The sequence below is a fragment of the Lathyrus oleraceus genome, chromosome 6, assembly GCF_024323335.1.
Source record: "Lathyrus oleraceus cultivar Zhongwan6 chromosome 6, CAAS_Psat_ZW6_1.0, whole genome shotgun sequence".
NCBI lineage: Eukaryota > Viridiplantae > Streptophyta > Magnoliopsida > Fabales > Fabaceae > Lathyrus > Lathyrus oleraceus.
In genome coordinates this window covers 424,551,299-424,570,267 of record NC_066584.1, presented here as the reverse complement: position 1 = coordinate 424,570,267, position 18,969 = coordinate 424,551,299, and the positions used below count along the sequence as shown (strand labels likewise).

Below are 18,969 nucleotides of genomic sequence, written 5' to 3'. Positions count from 1 at the left end.
TTGAAGGTCATAATTAAGAATATATATATATATATATATATATATATATATATATATATATATATATATATATATATATATATATATAGATACAAACATAATGTACTTTTAAAAATAACCAATCATAACTTTTTATTAATTAAAATAATAAAAATGACATTTTCTCTCTTTTTTATAATCACAATCACTCATAATTTTGATTAAAAAAAGTTAAATTAAATAAATTTAAATTTTTTCATTTCTTATTGAATGTTTTTAAAAGTATGAATTTATGTTTATTTCCATTCAAGTTTTTCTCTTGTAATTACAATTATGTATTTTACAAAATTTAAAAGAATTAACAACTATTATAAAAAGACACCGTAGAAACTAATATATTCAATTGAAAAGTAAAAAAAATAAACGTGTTAAAACAAAAGAATAGTGAAATTTGCAAGTTTAAAGTTATTTATCTAGTTTCATTCATTAAAAATTAAAATTGTAGAAATGACAAAATCTTATCTTTAATTATGGAGTAATTTGAGCATAAATGAATGGACGATAAACATTTGGCTACAATTATGTATAGTAAGGAAAGACTAATAAATTAAAAATCATCCAATGGGCAAGCCAAAACTGATAATACTGAAATGGTAATATAAAAATCCCGTCCATTGGGCAAACAAAAAAAAATGAAATTTATTAAAATCAAAGAAAATGGATATTACAAATTTAAGATAAGAGAAAGCAGAGAGAAAAAAATTCTATTGAACATATTTCTTTATATATATGGACTTGTATAACTCTTAGAATATAGTATCATTACCGAAAATCTGTGCTTTATTAAATTAGTGAATTAAGATGAAATTTATATCATTCTTATATTTCATGCATCATTGGTGTTGTCCTCCATTTCCAAGTTCAACTCAACAACAGAAAATGGAGACATGAAATGCAAAGAGAGGGAGAGACATGCACTCCTCACATTCAAACAAGGTCTTCATGATGAGTTTGGCTTGTTGTCCACATGGAAGAACAATCCAAATGCAGATTGCTGCAAATGGAATGGAGTTGAATGCAATAACCAAACAGGTTATGTTGAAAGACTTGATCTGCATGGATCTTCTTCAAAATATTTGAGCGGTGACATCAATCCTTCAATAGCCATGCTTCAACATCTAAATTATCTAGACCTTAGTTTTTTGAATAATAGAGGTGAAATCCCAAAATTTATTTGCTCCTTGAGTAAATTACAATACCTTAATCTCTCAAATGGCTTTTATAATGGCGAGATTTCTTGTCACCTTGGAAATCTCACACAATTGCAACACCTTGATCTCAGCGACAATGAATTGAGTGGAGCAATTCCTTTTCAACTTAGAAATCTGTTACGATTGCAACACCTTGATCTCAGCTACAATGAACTCAGTGGAGCAATTCCTTTTCAACTTGGAAATCTCACACAACTGCAAGACCTAGATCTCAGCCACAATAATCTTGTTGGAGATATCCCTATGCAACTCAGAAATCTTTCATTGTTGGAGTCTCTTATGCTCGGTTACAATTCTGATCTTAGAATCAAGTGGCGAACTCAAGCGAATGTTGAGTGGCTATCCAACCTCTCTTTTTTGAGAAATCTTGACTTGAGTAGAGTTCAAAATCTCAACGATTCTGCTCATCACGCCTTGCAATTCATCGGGAAGCTTCCAATCCTAGAAAAGCTGTCTCTAAGTCAATGTGGCCTTTCTGACGTCAATATCCCTTTGTTATCTGATTCCCATTTGAACTTTTCCACTTATCTTACTATCCTTGATGTAGATAAGAATCAGTTAACATCATCGATGATATTCCACTGGGTATTTAATTACAGTTCCAATCTTCAGTACCTTGACTTGTCTCATAACTTTTTAAGAGGTGTCATTCCAGATGATTTTGGCACTTCAATGCACTCACTTGTGACACTCAATCTGCCTTACAATAGTATAGAGGGCATCCCTAAATCCATTGGAAATGTATCCTCCTTACAACATTTGTCATTATCGTATAATCATATTTCTGGCACGTTACCGGACCTTTCTTTTCCCTTGTCTTTGAGATGGTTATCACTTGGTGGAAATAAACTCATTGGAGAAATACCCACGAGCATCGGATTGCTTACAGAGTTAGAGATTTTGGGCCTGGGCGATAACTCTTTTGAAGGTATAATCTCTGAATCTCATTTCACAAACCTCTCCAAATTGAAGAACCTAGATTTGTCTCAAAACTCCTTGACTATGAAAGTTAGTGATCAATGGGTTCCTCCTTTTCAATTAATATATTTTGGTTGTTCATCTTGCAATTTTGATTTTACATTTCCTAATTGGCTTCAAACACAAAATCATTTATTATCGCTTTACCTTTCAAATGTCTGTAATCTACCTCCAATACCTCACTGGTTTTGGGGCAAATTGCAAACACTGTCTGTCGTGAGCATTCCCAATAGCAATCTTACAGGAAGGATTCCCAATTTGGAACTCAAGCTAGTCCAAAGTTCTTATATAGATTTGAGTTCAAATAAACTACAAGGTCACATTCCTTCTTATTTACTTCAAGCAGGAACACTCTATCTTTCCGATAATAAATTTTCAGATCTTGTTTCTTTTCTATGCAACAAAAATAATCCTAACGTTTTAGTAATTTTTGATATATCAAACAACCAATTAAAAGGTGAGTTGCCGGATTGTTGGAGTAATTTAACCTCATTACAATATGTTGACATGAGCAATAACAAGTTGTCTGGAAACATTCCCTTCTCAATGGGAACCCTTGTTAGCATGGAAGCTTTGATTTTAAGAAATAATAGTTTAAGTGGTCAACTCTCTTCCTCATTGAAGAATTGCTCAAACAAGTTGGCTTTTCTGGACCTTGGGGAAAATATGTTTCATGGTCAAATACCTTCATGGATTGGAGATAGCTTGCAACAGTTAGTCATCTTAAGCCTTCGATTCAATAACTTCTACGGAAATATACCTTTGAATCTATGTTATTTGAGAAAGCTTCGAGTCTTGGATTTGTCACTAAATAACTTATCAGGAGGAATCCCAACTTGCGTACAAAATTTTACTTCAATAGCTCAAAACTTCGTGAACTCAACTACATCAATGTTGCATTTGTATAATCCCGGGAATGGAACTTTTTACATGAGTTATGTTTTCAACTTATTCCTGACATGGAAAGGTGTAGACCGACCTTACACAAACGCAGATGTTTTTCTAAAAAGCATTGATCTCTCATGTAACCATCTGACAGGGAAAATACCAACTGAAATAGAGTACTTACGTGGTTTGATTTCCTTAAATTTGTCAAGTAACAATCTCAGTGGGGAAATCATATCTAACATAGGAAACTTAAAGTTCCTAGAATTTCTTGATTTGTCAAGAAATCACTTATCAGGCAGAATTCCTTCTAGTTTAACTTATATTGATCGTCTCACTATGTTGGATTTGTCAAACAATCAGCTTTTTGGAAAAATTCCAATTGGAACACAGTTGCAGACATTCAATGCTTCAAGTTTTGAAGGAAATTTTGATCTGTGTGGCGAACCACTTGATAGAAAATATCCAGGAGAAGACCCACCAAAACATCAAGTGCCACCAACTGATGATGTTGGAGATGAGAATTCAATATTTTTGGAAGCATTATACATGAGCATGGGGATAGGATTCTTCACTGGTTTTGTTGGCTTGGTAAGCTCAATATTTTTACTATCCTCTTGGAGAGAAACCTATTCCAAATTCTTGAACACTTTGATATTGAAAGCCTTCATGTGGTGGAAGGAGTGAATGTACGATGAACAGGTAGTTTATCATTACCACTGTTAATATAAGTTTATACTGAATTTTGGACTTTGGGATATATGCGTGATATAAATTTATATCTGAACAATTTATGCAATGTTCAATCTCATAATATATTTGTAGTTTGCACATTTAAGTTAATCTATATATTTCACTTATCCAATTTCAATGTTTTGAGGATTTTGTTTTAAAGTTTTAACTTTTTGTTTGTTTTTTTGTGTTTGTGCAGAATCTCTAGCTGTACCGTACTGGATGAGTGCATGCTTTGATGTTTTAGAATAATGGATAGGATGAATACCTCGATAGAGTTTGATTGTGTTTTGTTAAGCTTTCAAGTTTGTTACTTTTCGTATGGAAATGTAATCATTATATGTTATCAACTTAATACCTAATAACATGCACTACTAGAAAAAATAACTTTGATGACACAATATTACAACGGTTACTTTCCACCGTTATTATATAAAACATTTGTACGCATATATTTTTTTTATTCTTTAAAATTTGTTCTTTATTAAATTAGTAAAATTAAGATGAAATTTTATATCATTTTTATATTTCATGCACTATTGGTGGTGTCCTCCAGTTCAAAATAACAATCTCACTGGTTTTAGGAAAAATTGCAAACAGTGTCTTTCATGTTCATTTCAAATAACAATCTCACAGACAGGATTCCCAATTTGGAACTCAATCTTACCATGTATTCTACAATGGATTTGAGTTCAAATAAACTAGAAGGTATCATACCTTCTTATTTACTTCAAGCAGAAGCGCTACATCTTTCTAATATAAATTTTCAGATTTAGTTCATTTTCTATGCAACAAAAATGATCCCAACAATCTAGGAAATTTTGATATATCAAACAATCAATTAAAAAGTGAGTTACCCGATTGTTGGAGTAATTTACCTTCATTACAATATGTTGACCTGAGCAATAACCAGTTGTTGGTAAACATTTCGTTCTCAATGGGTTCCCTTGTTAACATGGAGGCTTTGAGTTTAAGAAATAATAGTTTAAGTTGTCAACTTTCTTCTTCATTGAAGAATTTCTCAAACAAGTTGACTTTTCTGAACCTCGAGGATAATATGTTTCATGGTCAAATACCTTCATGGATTAGTGGTAGCTTGCAACAATTAGTCATCTTAAGCCTTTGATTCAATAACATCTAGGAAAATATACCTTCAAATATTTGTTATTTGAGAAAACTTCGAGTCTTGGATTTGTCACTAAATAACTTATCAGGAGGAATCCCAACTTGCATACAAATTTTTATTTCAATAGCCCAGAACTTCGTGAACTCAACTACATCAATAGAGCACGGGTATTTTCCAAGGAATAGGGATTTTTCTATGGATTATGTTTTCATCTTATTCCTGATGTGGAAAAGTATATACCAACCCTACAAAAATGAAGATGTTTTTCTAAAAACCATTGATCTCTCGTGTAACCATCTTACCGAGAAAATACCAACTGAAATAGAGTACTTATTTGGGTTTACTTCCTTAAATTTAACAATCTCAGCGGAGAAATCGTTTCAAACATAGGAAATTTAAAATTCCTAGAATTTCTTGATTTGTCAAGAAATCACTTTTCAGGAAGAATTCCTTCTAGTCTATCTCATATTGATCGTCTCACTTGGTTGGACTTGTCAAACAATGAACTCTATGGAAAAATTCCAATTGGAACACAATTGCAGACATTCGGTGTTTCAGGTTTTGAAGGAAATTCTAACCTATGTGGAGAACCACTTGATAGAAAATATCTAGGACAAGATCCACCAAAACCTCAAGTGCAAACAACTAATACAGGAGATGACAATTCAGTAATTTTGGAAGCATTATACATGAGCATGAGGATAGGAATCTTTACTGGTTTTGTTGGGTTGGCAGGCTCATTATTGTTACAACCCTCTTGGAGAGAAACTTACTCCAAATTCTTGAACACTCTGATATTGAAAGTCTTCATATGATGGAAAGAATGAATGCAACTCTCTCGTTACTCTAAAGTAGATGAATGATAAACAGGTACTGACTGCTATTTTTTCTTATTTTTCATAACAAAAGAATTTCTACAATTTATATCTAGTTACTCATTCATTATTTTTGGATATCAAGGATATATGATATTTAAACATATTAAATCTTCTTATATTCCTCCATTTTAGTACCTGAATGTTTAATAATCAGCCATAACAAACAAAATAAATTGCACTATATCTATACAAGTTTGCACAATTAAGTTATCTTTTATATCTGGCCATTTATTTGCTGCCTCCATATGCAAATAATTTTTTGCAGGATGATATTCTACGTCTTCTTTACGAGATGAGTATATCTTTTGTTGTTTTAAAATAATATTGTTCCTTTAGTAGTTTACAGATCATTTTTTGTTAATAGATAGGATGGATGCCTATTCTTGTTATGTACTAAATAAAATGAATGTCATTTTGTTATAATTTTTCTGGCATAAAGTTTTATTGTGTTTTGTTAAGCTTTTGTGTTTGGTAGTTTTTGATTGAAAATGTAATCGATAATAAGCTATCAAGTTATTAATTAATGATATGTTGCATTCTCCATATATAAGAAAAATGGTTCTACCTTTTATGATGAGATAAAAATCATTATATTTTCTTCATTCGACCACATTCTACATTTTCTTGCCCGTTTGTCCATTTTTTAAATGTTCGCACGCATTAAAACATAAACATATTTTTTATTTAATTTTGGTCTTGATTTAAATTATTTATGTAATAAATTCTCTCCATCCCTCTCTCTCTCCTCTCATTCCCTCCCCCCTCTCTCTTCCAATAAAAGTCACTAAATAATTTGAATATTTTATAACTCTCTTCTTTCTTTCATCATTGATAAAATTATAAAATTTAGGTGTTTTTGACTCACTGAATTGGAATTGCAATATTTAATTCTCAATTTTTAAAAAAAAATTATACAAGAAAAATTTAGGTGTTTTTAACTTACATTTATGCGATTTGTTACAAGAAATCATCCTGCCCACCAATGCATTTGTTACGAGAAAAAATTTACAACTTCTAATAGTTTATGCAATTCTTTATTTTGACAGAATTTCTTCTAATCATCTCTTTTTTATTGACATATTCAAATAAATCCTTACAACATAATCTTAAGAAAAGTGATAGACCATACACTATGTTTTCTTATAATTTAAAAAATGTTCCTTTCTTTGGATTCTTCTGTTACCAAAATAAATACCATTAAATTAGTTGATATTTTCCTATCTTTAAACATGCAATCAGGGACATAGTTGTATTAAAAAATCAAGTTTTGAAATTCATATCCTCAATTTAGTGAAATTAGATTTATTTTGATTAAAATCATCACTATTACAAATAACCTTGTTTCACCTCGGACGCGAGGTGGATTGTACCTCGGTTACCCAGATGAGATAAGGAAGGACTACATGAAATGTTTCTATTTTACCCCTAGATTTTTTGAATAATCCACAAAAAAAAGTTGAACATAGAATGAGTTCGATCCCCAAGAACTGTATATTTTTATTTTTAAAGGATGTCACTTTACCTCACGATTATATAATTAAATGATAGATCAGATATATTAATTATTTAATGAATTTAGAAAGATGAAATTTGTTTATAATATGAAACAGATGAATTTAGAGAGAGAGATTAATTACTATGCACTGTCAGTGTAAAATGTTTTACACAATTGATTCATCACCATCACCCGTTTGCATTACTTTAAAGATTTTTAAAATAAAAGTCAAACTTGTTTCAACATCCAACGGTTATAATTAACTGACAGTGTAAAAGGATTTTACATTATCAGTGTATTTCAATTATATATATATATATATATATATATATATATATATATATATATATATATATATATATTTCATGTTTTATTAATATATAAAATTATTTATTTTACATTTTTTTATCATTTCAATCTATAAATATAATCTCCATCTATGTTGGAATCATCTTCATCATAAATCTAGGATGACAAATATTGGTATTGCGCTCCATTTGAACCATGGTGAAAAATAAATATTGGATATTGTATGAATTTGTTTCTTATATAAAATTAAAAAAGAATTAGATAAATAAAATAAATTTGAAGTACACACAATGCTATTTTAATTTGTAAAATCTCATGACGCTCTGATTAAACGTAGATGATTTCCCAACAACATTTGGGTGTCTTATGGATTAAGTACTATCAAATTATTAATGGCAGGGTTGTAAGCGTTGTTACTCATTTAAGGACGATGAAGAAACACACTTATATTTTATTCAATAAAATATGTTCGAAAATTTTTTGTTGCTTCAATTATTACTAAAAATCACTACTAAAAAATTAAAATATTACAAAATTTAGAGATGAAAAATATTCGGTCATTAAATTTAATTTACAGAGATCGTAATGTACTTTTTGAAATTATAAACAAACTTTAGAGACATATTTGACCGTCTCCTATTATTTCTATCAGTAATTTCGTCTCTAACATATTAAGTTTTGTTTTTTATTAATAACATTTATTAGAGACGAATATTAGAGACAAATATTAGAGACGATAATAATTAAAACGGCACGAAATTCGTCTCTAATTCCTTATTTAACTGATAAAAAGTCTAGAGACCGAAAATATTCGTCTCTAAATAAAAAATATTTTTTATAAAATTTATTATCTGCATTCAAACCTCATTAAATTTAAATTAACTTTTAGTCAACACATTTTTTATTTTAATTAATTAAATAGATATTAGATTAAATATATTTCCTAATATTTTAAATTTGTTTGATGTTTTTTTGGAAGTACTTCACACAATTTTATTGTTCTCTTAAGTATTTTATTAATGTTTGTTTTAATGATATAAATATTTATGATAAAACATACAATAAAATATGTTTCACCACAAACGCCACATACCTCTCGATTTCTACTAAAACTAGAGGGGAAAAACTATTTTTTTAATTATATTTTTTACACAAAATATTAAAATAAAATATTTAAACAAATCCAGATTTTAACAATGGAATTTTTTTTCACATGAAAGAGAACAAGATGATTATGTTTAGAAGTAAATTTTTCTTGATTGACAACTTAGGAAGAACATTAAATATTTTTTCCGTCTTGTAATTCATCCCAAAGAATCACGTGAACAAGTTTGGAGCGATTACATATAAGTTAGCTTTAGGATAAAATCTGATTAACGAGTGGTTTTATAATAAAATCTTGTAATATAATCCCTCAAATATTAAATATAACTAAAGGAATAAATTATTAATTTTTTTAAAAAAAAAAGAAAAAAAGAAAGGCATCACTTTTAAAGAAATAAAAACTTAAACATGACGCGCTTTGATATTTTACCTCAGTTTTTTGTTGGGTGAGGTTAAAATTTTGTCAAGAAATGTATTATTTGTAGTAGTGCATACTACTCATTTTGTCACCAAAAAGAACTGTTTTTCATGTAACTAAAGCTTCATATGGTTCATTCTACAAGAATTATTACGAGTGGGGGCATGTATTAGGTCATCATGAGAGAATCCAAATTAGCTTAAGAGCAACACATAAGTGAAAGAAACACCACATATTCACCCAAAACTTCAAGGTGATAGATGTATGGGTCCTCTCACTTATAAAATGCTTCACCTCCACTTTTCAAGCAATGTGGGACTAACGACTCACACTTGTGCACAACAATCTCCCCCTCAAGTGTGAGTTAAACCACTATACTCCCCATCAAGTGGAAACTATTTCATCCACATACTTGTATCGCCATTGCAGGCACTTAAATGAGACACACTTCCTTACCACCACCATATTAGGAAGACTTTTGATACAAGGAGTCGGTCCCTTAATTGAAGCATCAGCTCTAATACCACTGTTGGATCATCATGAGAAGCATTCATATTGGGTCAAGAGAAAACACACAAGTGAAAGAGACACCACATATTCACCCATAAACCTTAAGGTGATAGGTCTATAGATCCTCTCACTTATAAAATGATCAACCTCCACTTTTCCAAGCAATGTGAAACTAACAACTCACACGTATACACAACAACATGGAGGAAAATGCAAAACATATTCACATGATGCACGTGGACACGTGGCATAAGATCCACACATCAACCGTTAAAATATGGTGTGAGAAAGAGAATTCCTAATAGAAAGTGTTAAGAATCAATCAGAATGAATGTGTATCAATTAAAATTAATATGTATCAATTACACTAATTGTATTATCTTATTGTATACAACTCATATGAATAAAAATATACTATAGTGTGGTCTCATTCGACACACAATATTATATCGAAAATATACTTTTTCAATATGGTATTAGAAGTTAAGGGTTTAACGATCATTTATTTTATGCCCTTGAAACCTTGGTACACGCGCCCATAATACACAGTTACGTTGTAGGTCTCTATTCTCTTCCACCACGTATCCAATCCCTAAAGCACTGCCACCACTGGGTTCGCAATCCTCCGGCAAACCCATGCGCACTACACCATATCTGTTTTCCTGATGCATTTTTTCCTCGTTTTGATATTCGTTCTGACCATCACTATCCTTCCCACCACTAAGTTACCTTGTTTTCAAGTTTTTCAACCATCAACTTTAATGGGAGATCAATCTGCAACCAATTTAATCACTTTTACCAAAAAAAATCTCATCCCATGTGAGAAACTAACTAGGACATCCAACTACAACATATGGGTCGGTGCCATCAAGTTATGGTTTTAAGTCCAAGGACTTAAAGATCTTCAGACCAAGCAATTGAAGGGTATAACCGCCATTCATCACACTAAATGGAAGCAAACTAGTGCCTCTCTATGCACCATGTCGTGGCTTTCCATAACGCCTAATCTTCAAGCAGAATATCAAGCCTTTTCCATTTTCTATGAGGTTTGGTTAAAGTCTAAGAAAGTCTTCTCGAATAATGTACGTTATCTCACAGTGTCATCCTTAATCTTAACTCTTTGAAATTGGAGAATATGGATATGTAAGCTTATCTGAGAAAGCTTGATTCATTGAAGGTTAAGTTTTCAACCCTAATGCCATTCACAAATGATACAACAACTCATGAACAACAACGTGTCAAGGTTTTCATGATCAAGGCACTTATCGGTCTGCCACCTGAACTCGATTTCGTACGTAACAAGATTGTATTTGTGTATACCTTGAAAATTGGTAAACAACCGTTGATCTTCCAAATTTCTAAATTTGGTTACTCGCAGGATCGATCAGATTGATCCTAGGACATGTGTTAAGTATCCCGTAAACGTGGTAGTAATAAATGATCAAAACTAGATGTCAGATCAGAGTTTTAAAGACAATTAAGAACTAAGGCTTACTTAAACGGAAAGAAAGGTCTTGAATTGGCGTTTATTACTAGTAAAGAAAAATGAAATAAACGACAAGAATTATAAAGGATTAAAAAACATTAAAGTAAAGTTTGCAAGTACTGGAATCTTAAGACTGTAAGATAAAAGTTGAGGGTGAGGAAAGGAATGAAAGGATCTTAAATTTGCAAATGACAAAAGTAAAAATAAAGTGTTTGAGAGGAAGAATCAAGGAAGAAAGTTTCTGGAAAGAAAGTAAAGACAAATTTAGATTGCTTTGAAATAAATAACAATGGTGTAGACAACGTACATTCTACGTTTTACAATTCTTCTTCACACGAATACTTAGTAAATTTGCAGATTTTGTACACAATTTGACACACTTTTCTAACACTAAGACCCTATATTTATACTGAATAATCGAAATAACCGCTCGGATGGCCCTTCAATCGCGTCGATACACGTGGCACCCTGCATGCGCGCATTCGCTTATCCTGCTCCATGTGTGCTCTTGCGGTTTCTGACGAAGGTGAACTTCCCTCATTTATTTAAATATCGAATCTTTGATCGAAAACCGTTTTTCAACCGCTCCGAAATCTCAGTTATGAGCTTGATCTTTATCCAACCAACTAAGTCGATTCTCCTCTAGCTGGTCGAATTACTTCTTGGTCGAAACCAGCTGTGCATATTTTCCAATTTTGGTAATTTGGGGCGGGCGTCGAAAATATGAGCTAACAAATTGCCCCCCAAAAATGTCGTTTTCGACACCCGAGAGAGAAAGACATTTTTTGGGACCTTACTTCGATGCCTCAATGATTGATACTATGTCAGGTGTCTCAATGTTGGCAAAAAACTTTTCAGTTCTTCCCCTTGTCTGGTGACGTCAGCGTCATCATTGCTTTTCCTACCCACATCCTTTTATCCCACAACAGAAACTTTTTTGCTCATCATGTTTCCTAGCTTCTAGGAAATCATGGCTACAACATTAATTTCCATTTTCACTACATTGCCCAAGGGATACATGTGTCCCATTACCTTGTCCACCATTAATGTTGATTTGAAACGTCTCCCACGCAGGCCTATAAAACCCAATTACTTGAGCATTTCAAAAATTTCTCACATTCTCTGAATCTTCAAGCATTCAAACTCTCATCTCTTCAAATATCTTTTAACTGAAACCCAGATTTTGTCTTCAAACCCTAACAATGGACGCTTCGCGCAAAGCTCTTAAGGGAACATGAGTCTCCCTCAAAACTAACGCCAACCAACTAAAGCTCCGAAGAAGATCTTTGAACTTCCACCTTTTTCTATGCTACCTGCTCCACTCGCAGTTGGCAATCATCAGTATATCCCAGAACCTCAGACAGAGGAACAACACAGGATATACGCTTCTCAGATACTCATTCCTGTTTCTGTCTTTGATAAAACTCATGCGTTATCTGGACCTTTAGCTGAGTTAGACGCTGATAACAACAAACTTAGAGAATTTTTCCCTTCTTACCATAAATGTAAACCCATAGGGCAGGCTAGAAACCCTAGGACTTCCTCTACCGAAAACACTCAGGTTGAGGACACTATAGATTTGAGGTTTATGAACAATATTTTTAGAGCCTTTCGTGCCACTCCCACTTTTAAAGATCCCACTGATTACTCCAATTGGTTAAACAAGATAGAGAAGCAAAAAGCTCAGGCTTGGAAAGATATAGGGATATACGACCTCATTATGCTGTCGAAATTGGATTTAGATTACAATAACCCTATGTTAATTTCTTCGATGTACTTCTGGGAGAGCACACACTATACCTTCCATCTTCCTTGTGGAATGGTCACCCCCATTCTCTTCGACATGGCTGCTATCACAGGGCTGAAACCCACTGGATACACCTATGATCCCGATATTGATTCCATGGATACTATCTCCTTTTCGACTACAAGAGCGGCGTATTCAACACGCATAGCATACTACCATGACAAAGACACTGAAATTGTCTTTGACGTGGAGCACATAACTTTTTTGGCTTTGTGGCTATCACACTACGTATTCTGCTCAAAACCACTACAAGTTGCCAAGAAATATCTTACCTTGGCCAACCAAGTGCACGCGGGGCACGATGTCTGCATAAGTGAGATGATTCTTGCGAGCCTCTATGAATCATTGAGCGACGGAGTGGCTCAGCTGAAGAATCTGGGAGACAAAGGGAACCTTCTATTGTCTGGCCCCTTTCATCGTAGATTCTGACGAAGATGACCCGTCGCCTGTTCTCGACCTCACTTCTAGGAAAAGGAATTTACATCCGAAAGCCACCGATGATTCGAATCCACCACCAATCAAACTTCCCAGGAAAAGGCCCGCTGCACTTATTATCCAAGAACCTACTCCTGAGGAAATGGCAAAAGTAGCAGTGGCCCAAAGTGAGAGCGATAATTCTAGCCTTGGGGTCGAAGGTGATAAGGTATAACACACTTCTCCTTACCTTATTTAACCTGTTTTCCACTTTTAGCCATTTATATCTTCTGATTGCATTGATTTTAGGGTGGCGTGAGCACTATCATTCTTCCCGAGAAAACTGCTTCCTCCACGCCTGTCTCTAGGCCTGATGTTTTGAACAACGCTGTCGAACCTACTTATCGACCATCCTCTGAAAAGGGGTCCATAAGCGAGATTAATCAACCTCCTCCTGGTGACCTCGAGGCTTCTCCACCAAAAACTGCTACTCAACATTCTCATACTAGTGACTCTGGTCATGAAACCGATTCGAGCAAAGAGGATGGGGCCAAAGGTGATCCAGACCCTATGGCAAAGTATGAGCTAACTGAAGATGAAGAAACCCCTAGGGCTGATCTACATACAACTGAAGGAACGAATGATCCCCATGGAGAAGGATGGGGCGTCGAAGACATGGTTGTAGAGGAAGCGGACGAAGGAAATCTTGCCACTAACCCTGATCATGTTGAAGGCAAAACAGAAGGAAAGGTTAGTGCAGGTGAAGAACATGCTCGAACTCAAACCCCTGTTATGGCTGACAATCCGCAGGTTGGAGTTTCGTCGAGTAGCATTGGGGCCCTTTCTGCGGAAAAATTGGTTGTCTTGAAGCGAAGTCAGTCGCTTGAATATTTAAAGGCTATGCTGAATTGTAGGGAGAGTTCTTCTGACCAAAGCCATAATACTTCAGTGTTTGAGGATCAACCTTCGAGCACCCCTGTCGGCGAAATCCTCTCTAAGATCAAAGATAAAGTCTTTAAGGGTGACTTATTTCTGTTGTTGTTGGTTGATCCTTCTGCTCCTCTGACTCTAAAAGCTTTTCTTAGTCGGGTTGACTTGCTAGAGGCTTCCCCCGAAGTGGCAAATGTTATTTTATAGATAGGAACCATGATCGACCAAGCTGTGGTAGATCATAAGTTGCTACCTCAACTTATAGGGGAGATAGAGAAAAAGTCTGGTTATGAGGATGCAGCCTGGGATGCTGCTACGGAATACACCACTAAGGCAATGATGTTGGAACAGACCAAGTAGAAGAATAAAGAGAAGGTTGATGCTCACGATCGCAACATCGCTTCTTGGAGACAACAAATATCACAACTTCAGGCAAAAATCTTTGATGCTGAAAAGGACAAACATCAACTATTGGAGTTTGATGAAGCTACGATGGCTCAGGATCTATCATTTGGCATGGAATTTATCGAAAAAGATCGACAACTTGAGTCAGAAATCAAACTTCTGCGCTCAAAAAGATCTTTGTGCGAAAAATGGCTGGAGTTCCTTAAAGTCAAATATCTTCGGATTAATCCTAACCTTCCCTTTTAGTGCTATTTTTATTTATTTGGTAATGTAACGGAATTTCTTCTTGTAACGAATATTGGTCATATGGCCCTATGACTTTAATATCACCATTTTGTCACTTTTACCATTTTGGCTTTGCTTCATTTATATGATTACTCGTCTCTTATTTTTACTTCTTGGATTGTCGGTTTATATTTTTTCAAATATTTCCCGTTTACTATTAGAATCCTTCTATCTTCACTAAGCTCTTCGATCTCATAGGAACCATTAGAAAATATCTGCAAAATTTGGAAAGGGCCTTCCCATTTTGGGGACCATTTACCCAAGGCTCTATCTTTTCGATCCATTGGAAGGATAACTTTCCAGACCAAATCTCCAGGCGTAAAACTTTTAACTTTCACTTTCTTATTATAAGAGACTTATATCCTCTTCTTTTGTTGCCTTAGTAATTCTAAAGCATTTAACCTTTCCTCGTCTAGATCGACCAATTCATCTGACATCATGCTCCAATATGATTCCGTTGGGAGTTCATGTTGCCTTTGAATCCTTATGGATTGTAAGTGAATTTCTACTGGAAAAACAACATCATAGCCAAAGGTTAAGTGAAAATGGGTCGACTTAGTAGCCTTTTTAGGGGACGTACGACATGCCCACAAAATTTGGTCCAGAGTTTTGTGCCAATTCCTAGGCTTCTTCCCTACATGTTTTTTAATCAAACCAATGATCACCTTATTGGCAGCCTCAACTTGTCCATTGGCCTGAGCATAATAGGGTGTTGACGTTAATAATTTGAAACCCATTTCTGTGGCAAATTCCTGCATCTTTCGGCCAGTAAATACTGATCCTTGATCTATTGTGATTGTCTCTGGAATTCCAAACCTATAGATGATATGTTTTTGGATAAATTCGATCATATCCTCTTGATTCACATTTGGAAAGGGTGTGGCTTCAATCCACTTTGTAAAATAATCGAATCCCACCAATATATATCTTCGACTCTTAGACAATGGAGGCCGAATATCTCCAATCAAGTATAAAGCCCAACCTCTAAATGGCCAAGGTTTGATGATAGAATGTAATTCACTTGCAGGGACATGTTGTATGCCTGCATGCACTTGGCATTCTTGGCATCCCTTCGCAAATTCAACAGAGTCTTTCAACATGGTAGGCCAATACACCCCTTGAGGAATAAGAGCCATTTCATCTTATGACCGACTTGGTGTACCCCACACGCTCCACTATGCACAGTCGAAAGGGTAAAGTATGCCTCTGACTCACTAAGTCATTTTAGCAGAACTCCTTCAGGATATTTCTTAAACAATTATGAACCCAAAAGAACGTAACTTAATGCTCGATACCTGGTTTTTCGATCAGTAGATGTTGTGGGATTCTGCAGGTATACTACTATTGGCTTTCTCCAATCCTCATTCGTCAAACTGTCTATTGCCAATATTTTGAAATTTCCTTCATCAGCACATCCTAGCTTAGTCTTTTCTAAATCTGAAGGAACTAGTCTGGTTGCCACCACCTTTCCCCTGACTTCTATGACTTTGTGTAACTTTTCTTCAAAATTTTATACCCGGATGCAATTTGAGCTAAATCATTTGCTATCATGTTTTCTATTCGTGGTATATGTTGGATATAAACCATTTCGAACTTTTTTAACAATCGACCGACGATTATGAAATACATGATCAAATTCTCCTTAACACATCTATATTCTTTCGTGATTTGTTTTATGACTAACTCCGAATCTCCCATTATCTCAACCCGAGTTGCCCCCAATTCCAACAACATTTCAAGTCCTGCTATGAGGGCTTTGTATTCAGCCTCATTATTTGAACAAATGCCTTCTACTTTATATTGGAATTTTGTTGCAATTTTATTTGGAGAAATAATTACGATCCCGACACCTGTGCCATTTTTATGACTACATCCGTCGAAGTACAACTTCCACGACCCTAATCCGACATAGTTTAATGCATTGGCGTCAATGGAGTGATTGACTATGAAGTATGCTACCACTTGTCCTTTCACAACTTTCAATGGCATGTATGTTAAGGAAAACTCAGTTAATAATAATGCCCATTTCCCAATTCGACTATGTAAAATTGGTTTGGATAACATATGTTTAATAATATCATAATGAGATGAAACATACACGTCAACCGGTTTGATATAATGCTTCAATTTTGTACAGGAGAAATATAAGCATAAACATAACTTTTCAATCATGCTATACCTAGTTTCTGCATCGTTTAAGACCCTACTAAGGTAGTAAATGGCTCTTTCGACGCCATTAGCATCCTCTTGTGCAACATGCTCCCTAAGGTTTTGTCAGATGCAAATATGTACAATCTCATACTTTTATTTCTACAAGGTGGCGTTAAGATTGGTGGGTGGCTCAAGTACGTTTTAATCTTATCGAACGCTTCTTGCTGAGCTTTCCCCCATTCGAACACTTCCTTGTCGAGTCGAAGCAAAGGCGAAAATGCTTGCGTCTTCCCACTAAGGTTTGAGATAAATCTCCTTAAGAAATTGATCTTGCCCAGCAGCGACTGCAAACTTTTCTTTGTTGATGGTGTTTTCTCTTCCATGATGGCTTTGGTTTTATTCTGGTTTATTTTGATCCTTTTTTTATGGACCACAAAATCTAAAAAATCCCCAGCCTGCACACAAAAAGCACATTTTAGAGGGTTCATTTTTAGACCATATTTTCTCATTCTTTCGAAAGATATTCGAAGGTGGTCTATATGAATTTTCCCTGAAATAGACTTAACAACAATATCGTCTATATAGATTTGCATAGAAGTTTCTATGAAATCATGGAAGATCGAATTCATCGCCCTTTGGTAAGTTGCCCCTACATTTTTCAAACCGAAAGGCATCACTACCCATTCATAGGTACCTAGGGCTCCGGGGCAACGAAATGCCATTTTTGGGACATCTTCTTCAACAATGAATATTTGATTATACCCAGAATACTCGTCAAGCATGCTTAGATATTCATAGCGTGCAACAAAATCGACCAACATTTCCGCCACTGGCACTGAATATTCATCTTTTGGGGTTGTAGTATTCAAATCTCTAAAATCAATACAAACCCTTAATGTACCATTTTTCTTTACAACTGGCACAATGTTAGCTAACCATTCGACATACCTGGCTCTGCGAACGAAATTACAACGGAGAAGCCTTTCAACTTCCTCCTTGATCTTCGATAGTATTGCTGGAGAAAATCATCTTGGATTCTGCTTTACCGGCTTCTTTCCAGGTTTGATTGGCAGTTTCAACTCGACCAACTCCCTGCTTAAACCAGACATTTCATCATAGTCCCATGAGAAACAGTCTTTAAACTCTCTCAACAACTGGACCACTTCAATTTTGAGTTAAGGATGAATGTTGGCGCTGATGTAAGTTGGCCTTTTTATTATCCCCTCTCCCAAGTCCACTTCTTCGAGGGGATCCTGAGCCAACATCTTAATATTTGTTGCTAGCTGGTCCTTCTCGAAACCCAAAGGCTCGTCGTCGTAGATCGCATCAAGCCTCTGGTCTTGCTCTTTGTCTTGACCTTCGTCGGGTGGTTTTGGGTCAAAGTCTTTCCCGGGACATATTAGTGGAGGAACTTCACTGGTTTCGACAGCCATATTTTTTACTTCGGCCTCTAAGGCCAATTGTTGCTTGCTTTTGGCTATGTAAGCCGAAATCCTCTTTAAAGCTGCAAACTCGGTCATCATCACTGAATTCACTTCCCCACCCTGTGGGGTCAATTCCAACTACTCCTAAATATCCAAAGTTGTCTTCGCCTATTACCTCTCTGTCCCACCGGAAACCATAATGGGGGTGTAGTGATAAGGAACAATAGGCGTTGTCATCAGGGGTAAACGCAAACTCAGCCGAATCACAAGGGGCTATAGTGGCTAAGTGCTTGTCAAATTGGCGCCTGTCGACATGATTGATAGGGGTCTTAAAGTACCCCTGATCTACCTCTATGTTTTCAACGATACCATCTGGGCGCTA

General features: G+C 34.8%; 1 protein-coding gene across 1 annotated transcript; it reads left to right on the top strand.

The window, feature by feature from the left end:
* The first annotated feature begins 849 nt into the window (after positions 1-849).
* Positions 850-4,236, top strand: LOC127097611 (receptor-like protein EIX1). Its single transcript, XM_051036112.1, has 2 exons — positions 850-3,815; positions 4,045-4,236. The coding sequence occupies exon 1, from the start codon at positions 927-929 to the stop codon at positions 3,798-3,800; it is 2,874 nt and encodes a 957-aa protein (XP_050892069.1). The 5' UTR covers positions 850-926; the 3' UTR covers positions 3,801-3,815; positions 4,045-4,236.
* The last annotated feature ends 14,733 nt before the right edge of the window (positions 4,237-18,969 follow it).